At 36.7% G+C, this 20,738-nt stretch overlaps 1 protein-coding gene across 5 annotated transcripts in view; it reads left to right on the top strand.

Moving 5' to 3' along the window:
- CCDC148 (coiled-coil domain containing 148) overlaps positions 1-20,348 on the top strand; it is a 204,631-nt gene extending 184,283 nt beyond the window's left edge. For 3 of the 5 annotated variants that reach the window (XM_032286469.1, XM_032286473.1, XM_032286472.1), the window contains 4 exons: positions 5,817-5,934; positions 8,175-8,315; positions 12,503-12,671; positions 18,928-20,348. In XM_032286469.1, coding sequence (XP_032142360.1) covers positions 5,817-5,934; positions 8,175-8,315; positions 12,503-12,649 — 406 coding nt within the window. In that variant the 3' untranslated portion in view covers positions 12,650-12,671; positions 18,928-20,348. Of the gene's footprint in view, positions 1-5,816; positions 5,935-8,174; positions 8,316-12,502; positions 12,943-18,927 lie in introns of those variants that run through there. The other 2 variants (XM_032286471.1, XM_032286470.1) reach the window with 2 other exon arrangements.
- Positions 20,349-20,738: the final 390 nt, after the last annotated feature.

Raw genomic sequence — 20,738 nt, 5'->3', positions numbered from 1 at the left:
GCTGTATAGGTAGTAATTTGTATCTGGTTTTGTCTTGATAACAATAGTCAGGTAGAGTCCTTTTAATCTGAATGTTTATGCTGCAGTTCTCAAAGTATGGTCCCCAGACCAGCACAATCAGCATCACTTGGAAACTTGTCAGAAATGCAGATTTCAGAGCTCCACTTCACAACTACTGAATCAGAAACTTTGGAGCTGGCCCAGAAGTCTTGAGTTTTAACCAGCCACATAGATGATTCCGATGTACGCTCATTTGAGAATCACTAGGCTATGTAGCATTGGTTCTTATCCCAGGGTGCTCATTAGAATCATCTAGTTGAACTTTGAACAAAATGCCAGTACTTGGGCCTGACTACCGGATTCTGATGCAATTATTCTGGCGTGAGGTCTTGGCATTGCAGGTCATTTTATAAGTTTCAGTGATTGAGAACCATCATTCTGTAGCAATCAGAAGAGGCTCCTCTAATTTGGAAGTTTATGAATAAATTCAAAAATAATGTATTAAAAACAATTTTGTGACTTTACTACAGTGTTCATTTAGTCATGCTTATACATAACAGACCACAAATTATGTAAAACTTAATAGAGGAGGGACTTTTTTTTATTCCCCGCCCCGCCCCCCGCCATTGTTATAAGCTGAGCACCTAGAACCATGCTTGGCACATAGTGGGTGCTTAAGTAACTCTATGTTGACTAATTTAATTAATTAATCAATTAAAAGATAGGATTCCAATAGCTTCGCAAAGGAACCAGTAAGCTCTCTGAGCTGGAACAATGGTCTCTGTTTGGGGCTGGTATGGGCTCATCTTTTCTGGTTTTGCAGAGACCCTGTGAGTTTTCTTTGTTCTTGCCTCATGCCGATCTGTACCAGGATGTCACTGTCTTGTGTCAGGATTCACATTACTGTTTGCAGAAATTGGTCTCTGCTTATGCCCTTAGCCAGAATTCCCAATGAGTAGAGACTCCCAGCCCGTGTGGTTAGAGGGGTGATGCCCTTCAGTGTGAGCATCTACCTGTGCAATTTACATTCTTTTCTCTGGGCAGACTTCTCCCCTTCACTTGAAAGGTGCCGGCACCTGGCCTGCCTGCTTTGATCTACACGTTCTTCCCTGTTGGGGCGCCCTGTGGCTAATGAAGAGGTCCCCTCTGCTTGGTGAGAAGAACAACCTCCTGAGTAAAATCTGAGCCAAAAATGAATTTCTCAACAGGCAGAAACAGGTTCCCCATGATGCTGCCACGGAAACACCTGATAGCAGCACCTCTGGCATGTTCCTGTTTAAAGATTTCTTTTCCATATTGAATAAACCACATGACTTAAACACTAAGTAGCAAGTTTGTTTATAAACTGCCTTTAATTAAGTAGAACAAACTACTTGCCTGAAATATTAGGTGGGGTGAGGGGGAGTTCCATACTAGTTAGAAAACCTGATTAAGGTATGTCTTTATGCTCCATTTTATTGCTTAAGTTTTTTGTTCGTTTCTTTGTTTTAAATTGTAGAACTTGCCACTATTGGCCATTTGTCAGAAGTCTTCTTCCCCCTTGGTGGCTGTAGCTTCTTTTTAGAGAAAAGTTAGCTGTGACTCCAGATAAAAGGGCAGTCAAGATTTGGTACTTATTATTTTGCCCGGTTCTTACTGAAGTTTCAGTGAAGCACAGGGAAGCTGTTACTACAGATCAAGGTGTTTCCAAACATTTGCATTTATATACTCATTTCTTAGAGTGCAGTGCACACATTAAAAAGTCTCATAAATGATACATAAATTCTCCATTTCTACATGAAAGCATACTGTCCCTTCAACTAAACTCAGGCCTGGAGGCTTAAATAAAATCCTTTTCAGATTATTGTTAGTGCTGTGCCTGATTCTGCAGCAGCTGTTGCTTTTGAACAATATGATGCTTCTCCTCCCCCAAGAGAAGTCGAAAATGCCTCTTTTGCAGCATTTTCAACCTTTGTAGACTCAGGGAGCATATAATAGACTGAGAAATGAACCCAAGAAAGTTTCTGTTTGGGAATTCGGTGCACAACTTAAAAACTATTGAGTTTAGCCACTTCTTGACATTGACTTTCACAGCAACAGTTTAATTTGGAGAAAATCTGCTACCTCAAATGGCTCAAAGTATTTATGTGGAAAATTTTCCAAATGATTGACTTTACTGTGTTGCTATTTTCTTTCCCCATGAATATGTGAGTATTTGGCTTCCTCCCAGGAGTTTTTCTGCATCACTTCTCTTTAGGCAAAGAAAATTTTCTATCCAGAGTAGAAGAAAGAAGCACCAAGAGTTTCTCCTTTTTAAGTGAAGTATTATTTGAGTTTAAACCATAGCACCTGTAAAAATGAAGAATTTGAGTGTGTCTCCTAAGTCCTGAAATTTTCCCATGGCCATCTTTCAGGCAGTCAGAGTAACCTTGCTCATCACTTTGGAGCCAAAGCAACTGTGGTCGGCTCTGTGCACCCTCCAGCTCCGCCTTGTCTCTCGCCTGTCCATTCGCATCAGTTTTGCTGCAGGACTTGTTTGTCTCCAGGCCCTCTCTTACTGCCTTACCTCGCCTCCTCCACCTCTGCGGGATGTTCTTGCCAAGGTCACCAATGACTCCCTGTTGTTTAACCCAATAATTATTTTCCACTAGGATTGATCTTTCTGCAGCATTTGATGTTGTTCCCCCCATTTTCTTTAACGTCCTAGGACCACTTATCCTCCTCATTTCCCTAAATGGCTTCCTCTCCTTCTGTCCCTTTCCTAAGTGCTGTTTCCTTAAGGAATCAATGCCAGGCCTACCTCTCTTCTTACTCTATGCCCTTTTCCTAGATGATGGCATCTGCCTTGTGGCTTCAATTCCATTCTACTGGTAAAGATTTCCCATGTATTTTTCCAGCCCAGGTCTTGTGAAGACTGGTCTGTGTTCAAACTGAACTTAATTCCTTCACTTCCCTGTTTCTCATGTAAGTTCCCATCCTTAGGGGGGAATACCATTGTTCACTGTGTAAGACAGAAAACTTAACTTCCTTTATCTCTTTTCCTCTCCCATAAAATAAACAAAAACTTTCTATTGATTTTTATTTTCTACATGTCCTTTAATCCATATATTTTCCCATGAGTACTCCTCCCCCATCCTAGAGCAGGAGACCTTCCATTCCCATCTGGATTGCCCACCTCTAGTCTTGCCTTCCAACAACCCATCCTCCACATCGCAGCAAATATTTCTCCCTGATCAAAAGCTTTCAAAAACTCACAATCTGGCTCCTCTTGCTTCTCTAGCTTCAGTTCTTGGCCCTTTGTACCTTATTTTGCTCATCTTTGGTTATTCTGAATTTCTTTTAGTTTTCAGACATACCTGCTCACTCTCATTTCTGGGCCTTCATATGCTACTTTTTTGTCTGAATCATTCTTTCTATTCTCTCCTCTCCTGGTGAATTCCTCCTCCTTCTTTGGATCTTCAATTCAGAGCACTTCCTCTTATTATAGATGCTGCCCTGAAAGCCGAGTCTGGCAAAGCTCGGTCTGTACCCCACTGTCCTATGATCTCTACCCCATGGTCTCTACCCCACTGTCCTATCAGAGCACAAGCTCCCCTTTATCCTAATTGCCTGGGTCGTTGTATCTACATTGGATTGTCAGTTCTTCGAGGACAGGAGCATGTCTCCCATGTTGATGTTGTATCATTAGTGCCTAACACAGCTCTTGATGCATGGTAGGTGCTCAACAAATACCTGTTAAATGAATGAATGAGCCTCAAAGTAAACGATGATTCAGCCTTCTCTACCACACAAGTACAAATGCCTTTCTCTCATTTGCAATTTTTTCCTCACTAGTCAAGCTCCCCTGACTATAACAACTATTACTTTTCCACAAAGCAGACAAAAACTTTGTTGCAGACAAAGCAACTTATATATCCCAAAGGAAGAGAAACTTTCCTTTTCTGAGAATTAGCATATGGTAATTGTCAAATCCCAGGGTATATTTTAATTGAACCTTCACAGTAGTTCACTTAGCTTGTACTCAGTGCTTAAATTGAGTAGAACCTCATTAGGGAGGTTGTGTCATGTCATGCCTTAGTGAAAGTGTAGAGAGTGAGAAATAGAGCTTTCCATGACATGGAGACATGAGAGAAAGGGAGCATTCTGGTCTGTGATCTTAATCCATGTGTCTTAACTATATTGACTCCTGATTTTGGCAGCGACACTCATGGCTATCAAAGGAGGTTAGGATTTTGCTTCCAAATCCCATTCTAGGTTTTGTATTTTGCAAGGATCCACTGCATGTTTCCCTCCTTTCCTCTCCTGTGCCTCTCCTTTCATCCCAGCCTCATGAGCAACCTGTTTCTAGGGTATTTTTCCCCAGGAGCATATCTTCCTAAGGGAACCCTGTGGCTGCCAGCCTCAGCCACCAGTACTTATCTGGGCTTCTCTGTCACTTGTCATTCACTTGTTCTGTTCTTGCCACCCTGAGCTCTTCCCCTCTTGTGGCCCTCATGACTCGGTTGAGGCAAGTGAAGGCCGCTCTCAGATGCCAACCCTGCAGTTGCTCTTCTGCCTGGAATCCTAATCCTCAAGACCCTGCTCAGATGCTGCCTCCTCCATGAAGCTCTTGCTAAGTTTTGCCAGCCCCTCTCACAATGCAGCAATTGGACATCTCACATTTCTCCAAATTTTCAGTGGCTTTTATGTGTACGTCTCTTAGATCACATGTCGATGCTTCTATTTCTTTATATCCATAAAATGGAATTAAAATATGGCACCCCAGCATATGAATGTTGTGAGGTCTAAATGAGCTAAAACATATAAAGCACTTAGCACAAGAACTGATGCACGGTGAACATGCAATAAATGTCAGAATCCAGAATGTAAAAGGTCTAGTGAGGGTGTCTCCACCTTGGAAAATGCAGATGTGCACACTAAGGGTAAAGGACATTTGTGGCTGATGCCACAGAGAAAGCTAAATCTAAACTGTGAATGATGGAAGGCTGAGTGAAGATCTAATACTCCCCTGAGAACCAGGTGCCTACTCTTTTGAAAGGATCAATTTCATCTTTATAATTCAATAGAATAGCTTGGGCAAGGAGATGGCAAGGGAGGCTGCCCAAAAACGGCAGCAGAGGAGGGCCAAGGAGCACAGGGTTTTAAGCTGGTATTTAAGTGTGCCATATTTTAATAGCTGATGATTTTAAGGGGGTTGGAAATAGAATGCTAAGGGAAAGTCATGTTTTTGCTGCCATCTACAGATGTCAAAGTGCAATTTTAAAAGTTGCTTCACACACACACACACACACACACACACACACACTCTCCAACTCAGAAAGTGAGAATGTAGATGATAATATATGTAAAGTATAAGCTCTAGTAAATAAAATCATTTAGACATTATTATAACAGCTTATTTTACCTTTCCTTTGAAAACTTTGTATATTAAATCGTAATGCAGACTTTCTAACAAGTCAGTGTGTGCTAAAACTTCTCATTGAGAGACTGCTATAATATAGCTCACTTGAGAGTGAGTCAGTCACCTCTCAGGGCAGAGAGTTATAGCAGCCAGTGGGCAGATAGAGAGTTAATAAAGTGATTTCAATGAGGAATGAGAAAAATGGAATTTTACCCCCACACTTTCCTGCATTTCTCTGGTTGGTATTAGAATTACTAGGAATTGCATTTAAACAAGTGTCTTTTATTGGTTTGGACATGATAAATCAATAAAAAACAAGTAAAAACAAAATATAACAGTGACGTCTCTGAGATGTGTTCTGCCCCATGCTGTTTTCCGTACAATCTCCAATATTATTATGATGCTTCCACAACTTCCTTCTGTGTTACTTTTAAAGGGTTAAATATAGACAAGAATTGTTGGAAAAGCGTTTGATGGAGAAAAAGGAGGCGGCCCTTCAAGAAGCTCATGAAGACAAAGAGAGAGCACGGCGGCTAGAAGCCCTTAGGAAACAGGTGTTTTTAATTTGGAAATTTTCATGGGTGGTTTTAAAAAAAAGTTTCTGAGTGCTCTTAATAGCATTCTTCCTGGGGCTTAGTTCATGACATCTGCTATATAAAATGTAACTTTTCCAAATTGGGACACTGCTCTTCATTTCTGGGAGCAATTAGATTATATTGAACCATTTCCAGTTTCTCAGTGTATTGAAAGAACTTTATCATCACCTTTTAAAAAGCTCTCCCAAGATTTAGCTATATCTGTACCACCTAGAGTTCATTAGCTGGATAGTATCTATTTACAACAGTGAAGCTCTACATCTAGTCTACGAAGTTTACTTTTCTCGAGAAACCTGGTGGAGCTCAAGCAAGATAATCTTCTTTGGTATAGGAGCCTCCCTTTGGAAACATTCCACAGTCAACAAATGTGTTAAAAATGACTTTTGAGAAAATATCTATTTTGTGGAGAAATAAAAGACTCCCATCACTTTGCCTAGTGAAAATAAGCAAAAGTAGATAAAAATAGGTAGTAGATGGCAAGAGCAAGAATTTAAGAACTTGGGAAATGTGATAGTTTTACATGGTAATTTTTCAGGGTGTTTAATTTGAAGTGGTTGTTTCAACTCAAAATCTCTAAAATCTTCATTGATAGCATTTCCCAGCTAATAGGAAAGGACTATTTGGTTTCCCTTCTATGTTGGTGGAGGGAACACAGAATCATGGATAAGAACTAGGCCTCTGGTGTCCTTCCAACCTGGTACAAGCTGGTTCTGTTCTCACTGGGACTGGAAACAGGTCATTTACTTAACCTCTGTAAGCTTTATTTCCTCACCTGAAAAATGGGAATAATAGTACCTGCCTTATAAGTTTGCAATAATGTGAGTTCAAATTTATTATTTACTAAGTGTAAAGCCCTCTCTAAATGCTGTTAGGTATTACTTTAATTTCTACAACAACTTTATGATGTGGGTAATATTCATATCCCCATTTAATAGGAGAGGAAACAGACGGGACACAGAGGTTAGGTGCTTTCCTCAAAGTCACACAGCTAGTAAATGTTATACTGATTCAAACCAAAGAAGTATAGCTAAATGAGATGGTATAGATGTGGTGTAAATGCATACAACTATTATATCATCATCTTCTTTGATTAAAAAAAAGATTATAAAGATAAATTTAAAGCATAGAAATGTAAGTCCTGGTAATCCTGGATCCTACAAAATTTTAGTTATTCAACCATTGGCAAATATTTATATACCATGGCCTTCTGGGTACAAGATTTAATGTCACTATTACTAAATACATTCTTGTTCAAAACATAACTTTGATAACCACAGTGTCTATATGATTAGAATTCTTTCCATCTGTGAATATTTTGAAATAGGAAATAGCTGTTATCTCTTATCTATATTCAGTATTTAGAACTGTGATGTAAGCTATTTTAGCTAGGAAAACTATAATAATTGAAGCATGTTCAACCCTCAGTTATTTCATTGCAGTCTTTAAATGCGTTAAGAATGCCATTTTCTTCATGTGAATTCTTGACTTTCCGAATTAATAGGCAGTTGTTATTAATGGTGCATATCATTTACAAAATTACTGACTTCTTTTCATTAAGATGCAGGTTTGAATTATCATAAAACACAAAGGCATTTGGGTTAAAATGACTTTGCAATTTTTCAGTAGAAAGAGGACAATGGTTTCTAACAGTCTCTGGAAATCTGGTTGCCTGGTACAAAGGAAATTTACCCACCTTGCTCACTAATGCCAGCACACTTGACTTGGCCCATGAATGTTATGCTCTAGATCTAGTTCAACCATATTAAACTTCCTAGAAAACTTCATGGGGTTGTTATTATAACCATAAATTGCTAATGGCTAAAAAGTGAATTTTTTTTTTTTTACATTCTGTGACTTCCAAGGTGGTTGAATATGTAAGGTTTTCTATACAAGATTTCCTGTGACTTCATATCAGAAAGATAAATTGTTATCTGAAAGTAATTATAATTATTCAGTCATTAGCAAATAACTATATGCCATGGCATTTTCATATTTTGTCTTATATGTACTGTCTTGTTTTGTGTTCACTCCTTTGTGGATCTTTAGGACTGGCCAATCAATGTTTTTTCTACCCTTTCCTCTCAGGCTTTACCTTTAATAAAATTTCTTAACTTTAATGGGCATTAGACATCAATAATGTTGCCTAGAAATATTTAGTTTGTACATTGTTCCCAGTAGCCATGCTTTCTCATTTTTAGGTTGCTGTTGTTGCTCAACTTGATCCTGTTAGAATGATGTCAGATACAATGGCATCGAAAGCTAGGCTGGGCATTGAAATTGAAGAAGAATTTATTCTTCAAAAGCCACTCTTCACATTGAATACATACAATGAACAGCAGGTAATTATGGAAATTAGCATGACTGATGAAAAAGCCATGATGATGATAAGGACTGTAGAAGTGTGTGTTTGGGATTACAACAGTTTTCAGTATTTACGTTTGACTATCACACATATTAGCATAATTTTTACTTCTAAATGATAGTACATAATTACTACATAATTCTTAATATTACAAATTAGCTAATAGGTTACCATAGAACAAGAGGTTACCTAAAAACGTTATAACGCTGTCATTGAAACTTTTATTTTTAAAAGTTTTTAAAAATCTCTTTACAAAATGTTATTTGAGAGTTCTGTATTAATCTTGTGTTTTGTTTAAATGTTTCTCTGTTACATTAAGAATTACATTTAAATTCATAACATAAATTATATTAAACAGCTGATACTGATGGCAAAGCAGAGGAAAGCTTTTAGAAATTAAAATGAACAGAAGATAATACATAAGAATTAATGATAAAATAAAGCATTTTCTATGGAAAAAAGTGTTAAGGGTTTATTTAACCATTTTTAGGACCTAGGGTTCATTTTAATCTGTGCCTGTAACTGAGAAAGTATTTTAAAAAGATCTTTTAGATGGATGGACAGATGGAAGGTAGGAGGGAGAACAGATGAATGGATGGATGGATGGATGGATGAATAAATGAATGAATAAATATCAGTCACTAAAATTAAGAAAGTAGTTGTCAATTCTACAAATCTAAGGAGAGAAGCTAGATAATTATTTAATTATTTTAAAACCAGGAAATCGTCCATTCATCCACTACCAAATAAACCTGTTACGTCTCTACTATGTGCTGCATACTTTGCTAGGGATTATAAAGAGGCATAATTCATTCATTTATTAATTGAACCAATATTTATATAACATATATTATATTTTTGCTCTGCATATGGTGCCTGGGTTACATCTGAGCAAGATAGACTGATCTCATCTGGAGGAAGTGAGCAAAAGAGCCTGCCGGGGAAGAAAGTAGCATGTACATCAACAGCGCCACTAGGGTGGGATCAACTTCATAATGAAGGTCTAAGGTTGCCCTAGGAAGAGGAAGGGATGGCTAACCCTGACTAGAGAAGTCAGAGAAGGTATCAGAGAGAAAAACAGAGCCCTGTCTTTTAGTCAAAGATTTTTGGCAGCAGTAGCAAAATCCACTTCAGATGATTTACAATAATAACACATCAACAACCACAAAATAGGTTGTAGGGGAGGATACATAGGGAGAAGGAAGAGGTGTCTCTAGATCCTAGCTGCCAAAGTGGGGAGAACAGCTGAGGCTTGAAAGAATTAAAGTCAGAAGCTGAAAAGCCTCAGGCAGCTGGGCTAACCCTCATCCCAAGTTGAGCTATGTCACGTCTGGGCTTGACTGAGCGTAAGAGGGTGGTGCAAGGCTCTTCCTGGTATGTCTTCAGTGTAAGGTGCATGACAAGGGGTACATGACACATTCTGAGAGAGGAGACTGGAAACATGGGTTAGGTTCAGGCAGTTAAAAGCATAGTAGGTCCTCCTACTAAGGCATCTGTATGATGATGCCAGACTTTGAAACTTATTATATACAGTCATGTGTCACATGACAGTGTTTTGGTCAAAGACAGACCACATATATGTTGATGGTCCCTTAAGATTACAAGAGAGCTGAAAAATTCCTATTGCCTAGTGGTGTCTTAACATCATAGTACAATGCATTTCCTCTTCTATGTTTAGATTGACAAGTACTTAGCATTGTGTTACAACCTCCTACAATAATGAGCACAATTACATGCTGTACAGGCTATAGCCTAGGAGCAGTGGCCTGTATCATATAACCTAGGTGTGTAGAAGGCTGTACCATCTTGGTTTATGTAAGCGTATGCTATGACATTCACACAACAAAATTGCTTAAGGACACATTTCTCAGAATGTATCCTTGTCGTTAAGTGACACATAACTGTAGTCAGATTTATGTGTTAGCTGTGTGTCCTGAATGGAAAATTGGTGGGCGCAGGGGTGGGTTGGGGTGAGTTCCTTTTAAAATGGCAGAACCTTCATAGAAGTAGTGATGGTGATGGGTTCATGGATGGCTCTGGCTGGGAAGGGGAGGGGAAAAAGAAAGTAAGGATGATTGCAAGCTAGACAGAAAGTAATGTTAAGAGCTGGTGTTTTGGATTCAAATCCACATCCACTATTTATTGGCTGGGTGCACTTATATAAGCTATTTACATCTTCGTGTCTTGTTTTCTTCATCTGTAAAATAATTATTTACAAAGTCCCTGTGAGCATTAGAAATGTCAACTGCCTAAAAGATTTCCTGGCACCTAGTAGTAATTCAGTAAATTATAATCATCCGGTGGTGCTGCCATTAGCTACATAAGAATACAGAAAAAAAAAAACAGATTTAGGGAAAGAAAGAATTTGTTTTACTTATACCACGTTTAGGATAAAAATATCTAGTACACATTTACAAGAAACCTGGGCTGCCTCCAGGGAAGGGAATTGGGAAGATGGACGTCCAAGTAGGAGGGAGATCTCAATTTCACTCTCTAGCTGTGCAAAAATTGAATAATAAAAAAATTTAAGCCTCACAATGTGGAGTTGAAGAGAGAGGTGAGTCCTGGATGTAATTTGGGAGTCAATGGCATACAGATTGAACATGAATCACTGGAGCACATGAGAGCGGACCAGGGAGAAGACCTTGAGACAGAAGAGGAAAAACCTGGGTCTAAGGCTCAAATTAGTTGCTTCTCAGACACAAATAATCTGTATTATTCTTGACTTCATACTCATTGTTGCTCCAAGCCCTTTATCTGATCAGCTGCCAAGTAAAATTGATTCTTCTTTTCATAGTGTTTCTAAGAGTTATCTCTTCCTTGCTACCAGCCAAGTTCAGACATTTATTACTTTGTCTAGACAATTGTAGTAAACTCCTAATCACTCTTTCAGCCTCCGCCTCTTCTTTCCCTGCCACCCTAATTTATTCTGAACTTACAGTCAGACCCATCTTCCTATGCAACTACAATGATTATATTATTTCTATGCAAAAACCGGAAACAAACATAACCCTAGTAGCTCATTAGACTCAGCATGGCCATGCAAGCCTTTGAAGTTCAAATCGTAGTCTGAGAAGCATCTGTTTCCAGTGTTCCTCAATGGTAACCAGTGCTCTGCTCAAACTACCCTTCTCCCAAGTTGACCTATTTCACCTCTGAGTTTGTATGTGTCTTCCTTTCTCATTGGGTCTCTTTCCCCCCAGTCTGCTTTATAGACTAAGTTACACTTTAAGGTTAGTTTAATTGCCCATCTTCACCAAGACCATTCTCATGCCACCAGCACCAAAAGATGCATCTCCGTGTTTTACTACTTTTAGGGCATCTGCCACGTGTTGCCGTAATCTGTAGCTATCGGTGTACATTTTTATTGCCTCAATTTGTCTAAGAGCTCCTGGAAGGGCTGCTTTTAATAGCTTATTATCTCATCCTCTAGGGGGACTTCAAGTCCATGTAAAATGCCTCATTAGGTAAAATCCATATGTAGCCACCTTCTTATTTCAAACAGTGTCTGTTGGCATTTAATATTCATAGGAGGAGGGGAAGAGGAATAAGATCCAATCAGCTATAAATGAAAACAGAAATTGAACTACTCATATGTCTGCTCCCACTTAGAATCAGATTGATGGAGGCATTTTCTACTTCTGTTTGAAATAGAAATCCAGCCTTGAAAGAAAAGTGCTATTGATTTTGTTTTTCAAGTGCTGGCCATGTGTTTAAACTTAATTTACATATTGCCAAATGATGGAGAAATTAAGATGTCATTTTAAAGACAGATGTACGAGGCTGTGGATTAGATTTATTTTAATCAATGATTATCTGTATTTTATAATTCCAGCCAGCAAAAAGTCATGAATCAATAGTAGTACTGAAAGTAAGCTTCTTTTACTTTATCTTTTAATGATTTTAATGCATTATATTTTGACTAATCTAGTGCACAATATACTATACACCTTATATTGGAAACTGCTGATGTACTGAAAAGTAATGATGTCAAAAAGGTTTGGATGTTTCCAAAATATAGTCACTGTCTTCCCAAAGTTTACTGTCACCTAGTCATCTGTCCAGCAAAAACAAATTAGCTTGGGAAAACATGGAACTAAATGTTAAAAGTTATTTTAGTTTAATGAATTGCTATTTATTTAAATTGTGTTTTTATTTCTACAGATAATTTCTGACCCTAGACTTCGCTTTGAGTTAGCGCTTCGAGAAGCTGGACTTCATAGAACACTTTATGCCAAAGAGATATTACCAAAAATTAGTCCTCAAAAACCTCCAAGAAAAGACATGGAGTCTACTGTATTTAAAATATAGAGCTCATCCTCAAATTCTTTAGGTAAAGGAAATTTTTCTTTGGAAACATTTATATGAATAATAATACTTTCTAAAATGTTTGAAATAGCACACATAGAAATTATAGCATCTAATAAAACAACTTTGCCTTTCTTTTGTGATCTTTAAGTATACTTGCATCTTTAAGTTATATTTAATAGTACTAAATTCCCCCAAATTATGGAACTGAATTATGGCACATGTAGTACATACACTATATTTTAGTAAACTGCATGTTGGAGGTTGTGTTATCCTATGAAAAGAGCTCAAAATAACTATTTGTGAGAATTATAAATTATGTAGCTGCTACCTGCTAATGTTCATTTCTGCTTGCTATTTCAGAATTTGACTTTTTAATTATGGAAGCTTCATTATCATTAATATTTCTGTTATTTCTTGATTATTAAAAGAAGAGACTCAACCTTTCTCTAAATTTAGAAACCAATTTGGTACACCATGTTTACTGCAAACTGGTTAATCATCCAAACAATTTCATTTTGCAAATAAGCCGTTAAGAACAAATTAGAAAAAAAAATAATAAATTAGAAATTAGAAATAACATTTCAAGCATGGGAATATCTGTTTTGGTTTGGAAAAATATATATATTTGTGTGATTATTTAGAAGAAATATTTAAAATTTCATAATATTTGGAATGCTGTCAAAAGTTCCAAATTATTAAATATTTAGATGATTTTTATGGAAAAGGAGCATTTCAAATAAAACTCAAGCATAAATATTTGACTATTTCTAAAAATGATTTTTCAAGCAGAATAGCAAGTTAGTGTTGTTAAAAGTTGCCATGTTACCATTAAGATTTCTCCCCTCCTTTCTCTCTCTGTTGCAGCTGCCTGACATTTCTTTCTCTATTGTAGCTCTCACCTACCTCCCAGGGGTTGCAGTCTCCACGCAATTACTGGAATAATGTTTTAAAAAAAAATAAAAGGCCAGTCCAACTATTGGAATCTTTTACTTTATGATTGTCCCAACATCATGGAAATAAAAAATACAAGTACAACCCCATTAGAATAAATCTTCACAAAAGATTCTATGGACAATATCCTTATCTGCATTCCAAAATTTATTCTAACGCCCTTCTAGTTGCCTCATCATAACATCTCATAAAAAGAGAGGAAGAATTGTTTTACAAGAGCTAAGTAAGGAATAGTGAGCATTAGTGTTTAAGGTATCTCCTGGGGTTATGATGTTCCTTTATGGGCCCTCAGTTTGCTTGATGTGATGCCTCAGACATAGACCCAAGAAAGCCCTGTCATGTCAGAGCATACCCTCTCTAAACATCATGACACGGATACTGCTCAGAGTCCACGGATCCTTTCCAACATCAACATCCACACTGATGTCCAGAGGATCACACTCAAATTCCAGCTGAATATCATTCCCTTTACATTTTCCCAACAGTCAGACTAATAGCTGGTGATAGTACTGTGAGGGGTAGCACCACCATTTGGAGAACAATTGAGTGACATGTGGTGGTTCCTTGTAGACGCTGGGTATTAGACCTTTGTCAGATGGATAGATTGCAAAAAATTGCTTTCATTCTTTAGGTTCTCTGTTCTCTCTGATGACAATTTTTTTTTTTTTAACTGTGCAGAAGCTCTTTAGTTTAATTAGATCCCATTTGTCAATTTTTGCTTTTGCTGCAATTGCTTTTGGCATTTCATCGTGAAATCTCTGCTTGTGCCTTTGTCCTGAATGGTTTTGCCTAGATTTTCTTCTAGGTTTTTTATGGTTTTGGGATTTACATTTACATCTTTAATCTGTAATGAGTTCCTTTTTGTAAAAGGTATAAGGAAGGAATCCAGTTTCAATTTTCTGCATATAGCTAGCCAGTTCTCCAAGGACTATTTATTAAATAAGGAATCCTTTCCCCATTGCTTGTTTTCTTGAGATTTGTCAAAGATCAGATCTAACTAGCATTTTTTTTCTTGAAAAAAAAAAATCAAATAAATCTGAAATCCAAATGGCTAATGAACATATGAAAATATAGAAGCACCAATTAAAGCCCCAATGAATTACCAATATGTACCCACCAGACTGGCAACAATATCAAGAAATCTAACAATATCAATTAGTCATAATATAGAACAATGGGAAACACATACTGGAGTGGGAGCGTAAACTGGAAACATTTGAACTTAACTGATAAGGTTGAAAGTATTCATACTGTTTGATGCAGCAATTCTACTGCTAGATGCTCTTGAGAAGCTCCTGCATGTGTATAGGAGGACATAAACTAGGATTCCCAAATAAAAACAAGCCAAATGTTCAACAGTAAATAAATATAAAAAATGTAGTATATTCATATACAGAATTGTATCCAGCAATGAAAATGAATAAAATAGCATCATGGACATAATATTTAGTGAAAGGAGTCAGATACAAAAGCAGGCATATTGTGTAGCATTTTATTTGTCTAAGGTACAAAAGCAGGCCAAACTAACCTATGTTATTTAGGGATATATGCATAAGTGACAAAATAATAGAAAAAAATAGAATGATTAAATGTAGAATCAAGGTAATGCTTACCTCTCAGAGATGGAGAGACAGTTGGGAGTAGGGGCTTCCAAGTTACTGGAAACGTATTATTGCTCAACCAGGGTAGTGATTATAGTATCTGTCTAATTATTTTTTAATGTTTAGAAGTGTCTTATTTATATACTATAGTAGGTCAATGCTATAAATTCCCAATAAAATGACAAAAATTAAGAAAATTATTTAAAACAATATTTTAGTATGTAAGTGTATCAGAAACAATCTTGTTCGCCAGTTTCTGATTTAGTATCCTTAATTTACATGAATTTCTGAGACAGCAAGGCCAGTCCCTGCTCAGGAGTCATATTTACTCTGACACGGAATAGGATCCCCTTTATCTTCCTCCACCCCAACCCTGTGCTCTGCTTCATAAGGTTGTTGCTCTTGGCAGTCTAGTTTGCCTAGTATGCTTAAAAAAAGAAAGAAAAGAGGAATATCCCTAATAGGAGTCAGCACTGGGCCATGAAATTTGATTTCAATTATCTGTGTTTGTGTATAGTGGGTCATAAGAAAAATATATTTATTAGTGGGTAATGGTCCAAAACAATTTAAAAACCACTACCCTCAATCCATGATTAATAAATGGGATATCCTGATACAGCTCCACATCTTTGAAGATGATGGGCTTGTTTCAAACTGAAAGGAAATAATGTAATCCATCTGGTAAAAATTCCCTTACCTCACCACCACCAAATCTGCAAATACACCCAAATGGGCGTTTACCTTTTGCATCCTTTAGCAGAGGGAGCAAACCTCCCTCTATTAGAAACCAATGTTTCCATGTGTGTTTTAGGTTTCATCCCATCTCAACTCCGCAAAAATTTTCTGTTTTGCTTATTCTGTTTCTTTCCTGTATCTTCAAGCTCTCTCTCAGCATACAAATATGCTGGAAGAAATTCCACTTTAAAAAGAAATCGCCATCAACTCTGTATTGTCCCTTAGCTACCAAGCTATATCTCTCCTCTTCTCAAGCAAACATTCTTAAAGAGTTCCCAATAGCCATTAAATGTCTCTTTTCATCTTCCAGTTACTGTCACTCATTCTGATTTAGCTTTGCTCTCAGCTCCTCTGACACTGCTTTTAGCAAGGTCACCAATGACCTGTGCGTTGGCAAATCTGATGACCGCTTCTCAATTTTCGTCTTACTGACTTCATGACAACATTTGATTCTGTTGACAACTACTACATCTCAGAGCATGCTTTTCCCTTGGCTTCTATGATACCAGCCTCCTTTACCTCTTGCTACTCTGGTCATTCCTCAATTCCCTTTGACCTCCTCCATCTCTATCCATCTCTAGATGTTGAAATGCTCCAGGATTAGACCATTTAGTTCTATCTTTTAAATTGTTGTATTATCCAAGGGAACATCCTTCAATGTTATACTTCAGTTTTAGCTTTTAAATTAGATATTTTGAGTGTCTTTTAATCTGTAGGCCTCCCCACTCCATCCATTTTCCCCTATTGCATTTTACTTATTGAAGAAACAAATAAATTTGTACGCAGAATTTCCTATGCTGGATTTTGTTGACTTTATCTTTTTGGTGTCTTAACAGTTTAATACATTCCTTTCTCCTCTGTTCTTTCTGTTTGCCATAAGTTGGTAGTTGACCCAGAGGCTTTACAGACATAAGATTCGGGTTGTTCTCTTTTTTTCTTTTTTCCAAGGCTACTTTATTGCAGTGATTTGTTCCCCCAGCAGGATATCATATTGTCTGATGGAACCTCTTTTTGCAATTTTTGCTGCCACTAATCCTCAATGCCTACGTCTATTAATTAATTACAGATTGCATGGTAGTAATATATTCAAATTCAATCACTCTTTCCTTTATTACTTGGAAAAATAACATAAAGAAAAAATTTTTCTCTTCTGGTATTTGATAGTATAAGAGGAGTAGGCTAAGTGTTTGAGGTTTTTTTTTTTAACTTAACAGTTTTACAAGTAATGAGTTTGTTATTTGACATCCTGCAAACATGGTCAATTTTGTTGTATTTTTATGAAGTTATGAATTTAAGTGTATTTGTTCATTTCATCTATTAAAGTGTTATCCTTATTGATGCTCCATTTATGCCCTCCTTGTCCAATGGAAACCTTTTCAGTTTGGCTCATAATTCTATTAAGATAGCCTAATAGACTTGGTAACTTCCTTGCCATGCCAGCTCTCTATTGCTGTGCAATGAAACTTACTGGTTCAAAACTCATTTTTAAAAATTATTTCTCATGTTTCTGTGAGTTGACTGGGCTCTACTGGATAGTTCTCACTTGGGGCCTGTATTAATTTCCTATCACTGCTGTAAAAAATTACCACAAATTTAATGCTTTAAACAATGTAAATTTATCTTATAGTTTTGAAAGGTCAGAAATCAGAATTGAATCTCACTGGGCTAAAATCACAGTGTTGACAGGGTTGTATTCCTTTCTCAAGCCTATAGAGATAATCAGTTTCTTTGCCTTCTCCAGCTTCTAGAAGCTGCCTATAGTCCTTAGCTCATGCTGTCTTTATTTTATCTTCAAAACTAGCAATGGCAGGCCTAATCCTTCTCATATCCCAGCACTCCACACTCCTCTTCTGCCTCCCTCTTACATTGTTCAGAACTCTTGTGATTACATTAAGCCCTGATAATTCAAAATAATCTCCCTATTTTAAGATCAGTTGATTAGCAATCAGAATACCCTTTGCCATGTCACCTAACATTCACAGATTATGAAGATTAGGAAATTGACATCTTTGGGAGACATTTTCTGCCTACCACAGGGTATATTATAAATTTGTAGTCAATTGCTAGTTGAGGATGTAGTCATCCAAAAGCTCAAGTTGGCTGAATGACCAAGAGGACTCACTCACATGGCTGGAAGTTGATGCTGGTTGTTGGCTGGGAACTCATTTGAGGTTGTCAATGGGACCAACCACCTACACATGACCTCTCAAGATGACTTGGCATTTCATAGAATGGTAGCTGGGTTCCAAGATAGAATTTTCCAATAGCAAACATTCTAAGAGGCATAAATGCAGGCTGCTAGACCAGATGAGATCTGCTGGAACTGGTACAGGGTCTCTTCCTCCATATTCTCTTCATCAGAGCAGTCGTAGAACTCTCCCAGATTAAAAAGGTGCCAGAAAAAAGGTCCACTTATTGATGGCAAGGTCACATTGAATAAAAGTATGTGAAATAAGAAATATTTTTGCAGCCACTTTTGGAAATCTGTCATGTTTGTTATCAGGCATAACAAGATGTTCTAAACTCATTTTGAGTATTTCTTGCTCTGACCTGGAACTAACCACATTGCTACTAGTTGATCTTCTATTCTAGACCTTTTAAATGAGCATGGTTAGAAAAAACACACACACACTCCTATACATAATACATATACACGCATATACAGACATATATACAAAACGAGCTGGGTGCAGTGGCTCGTACCTGTAATCCCAACACATTGGGAGGCCGAGGCAGGTGGATCGCTTGAGGCCAGGATTTCAAGACCAGCATGGCTAACATGGTGAAACCCTGTCTCTACTAAAAACACAAAAATCAGCAAGGTGATTATGCCTTTTCTATTTTTTTCCTTTTGTTATCATTGTATCTATATTATGATGGATTATATAGATATTACACATACTCTCTTTTATCCATAATTGAATCTTTTTCTATAAGTATATATTTATGGATATTGCCAGTTTTTATATCAGTGTCTCTCTTGTCATTTAGGTTGTCTGAAGCCTGTTTTCAAGAAGATTCTTCAGGAATTGGTCATGGAAACAATATTTTCTGGGTCCTTGAATGTTAATAACAGATGGATGGTGGTCTTTGTAGTTGAAAATAAATTTTTCTGGTATAAGATACTTTATTTACGTTTTTGTTTCTTAGCATAAAATGTCAAAGGGCTGGCTTTAATATGGTTTTCTTTACCTAAGAATTACTTGATCTTTTTGCCTGATTAGAGTTTTTTCACTTTGTTTATAATATAGTAGTTTTACTGAACTTTATCTTTGTGTTTGTCATTCTGGGTTAACATACTTACTCAGTAAATTATATTCCCTTTCACAATATGAATTCGATTTTATTTCAGGAATTTTTAAAATTAGAATTTTTAGTGTTTGTTGCGTTTCCTTTTTTTCCCCTGGGACTCTTATTATGCTATTACACTATGTTGGATCTTCTTTGCCTATAGTCTTTATATGTCCCTTTCTTTTGAATTCTTTTAATCTTTTTCTTCATTTTTTACAAACTTTTAACTTAAAAATAACTGTACAGAATAGCTGCAAGAATAAAGCTGCTGCAACTTTAACCCAGATTCTTCCCTTGTTAAGATTTTAACTTTTAAATTCCTTTTGTGTTCTCCTTTAATTTGATTCATTTCTACAGCCTTTTTTGTCTTTCATGACATCCACTTTTTGTTTTGATAAATATACATAATATAAAATTTACTATTGTAACCATTCTAAGCATACAATTAAGTGGCATTAAGTACTTTCACATTGTTTTGCAACCATCACCCCTATTTATCTTCAGAACTTTTTCATCATCTCAATCTGAAACGCTGAACCCATTAACCAAAAACTGCCCACCTCTTCCCTTCAGCCTCTGATAAGCACTATTCTAATTTTTTTCTCCACGAATTTGTCTATTCTAGGTACTTCATATAAACAGAATCATGTAATACTTGTCCTTTTATGTGTGACTTATTTCACTTATTATAATGTTTTCAAGTTCACCCATGTTGTAGAATGTATTAGAATTTCATTCCTTTTTAAGGCTGCAAACATCCCATTGTATGTATATACCAAATTTTGTTTATTCCTCTGTCAAAGGATGTTTGGATTGTTTTCATCTTTTTGCTATAGTAACACTGCTATAAACATTGATGTGCAAATATCTGTTCAAACGCCTACTTTTAATTCTTTTGAGAATATACTCAGAAGTGAAATTGGTAAATGATATGGCAATTCTATGTTTAAGTTTTTGAGAAACTGCCATGCTGTTTTCCACAGTGGCTTTGCCGTTTTACATTCCCATTAACAATGCACAAGAATTCCAATTCCTCTACATCCTTGCTGGCACTTGTTATTTTCTGCCTTTTTGTTTTTGTTTTTTTAAAATCACAGCTATTTCAGTAAGTGTGAACTGGTATCTCATTGTGATTTTGATTTGCATTTTCCTAATGAATAGTGCTGGTGCGAATTTTTTAGGTGGTTTTTGTTCATTTGTGTTTCTTCTTTGGAGGAATGTCCATTCAAGTCCTTTGCCCATGTTTTGATTGGATTCGTTTGTTATTTTTGTTGTTGTGTTATAGGAGAGCTCCATATATTCTGGAAATTAATGCCTTATCAGATACATGTAATTTCCAAATATTTTCTCCTATTCTGTAGGTTGCCTTTTATCCTGTTGATAGTATCCTCTGATGTACACAAGTTTTTAATATCAATGTCCAATTTATTTATATTTTTCTTTTGTTGCTTTGCTTTTACTGTCATATCCAAAAATTGATTACCAAACCCAATGTCATGAAGCTTTTCCTC

This window comes from Sapajus apella, unplaced genomic scaffold (assembly GCF_009761245.1).
Source record: "Sapajus apella isolate SASKATOON/1434 unplaced genomic scaffold, GSC_monkey_1.0 scaffold18, whole genome shotgun sequence".
NCBI classification, from domain to species: domain Eukaryota; kingdom Metazoa; phylum Chordata; class Mammalia; order Primates; family Cebidae; genus Sapajus; species Sapajus apella.
The sequence above is the reverse complement of the archived record's forward strand: the minus strand, read 5'-3'. Positions and strand labels throughout refer to the sequence as shown.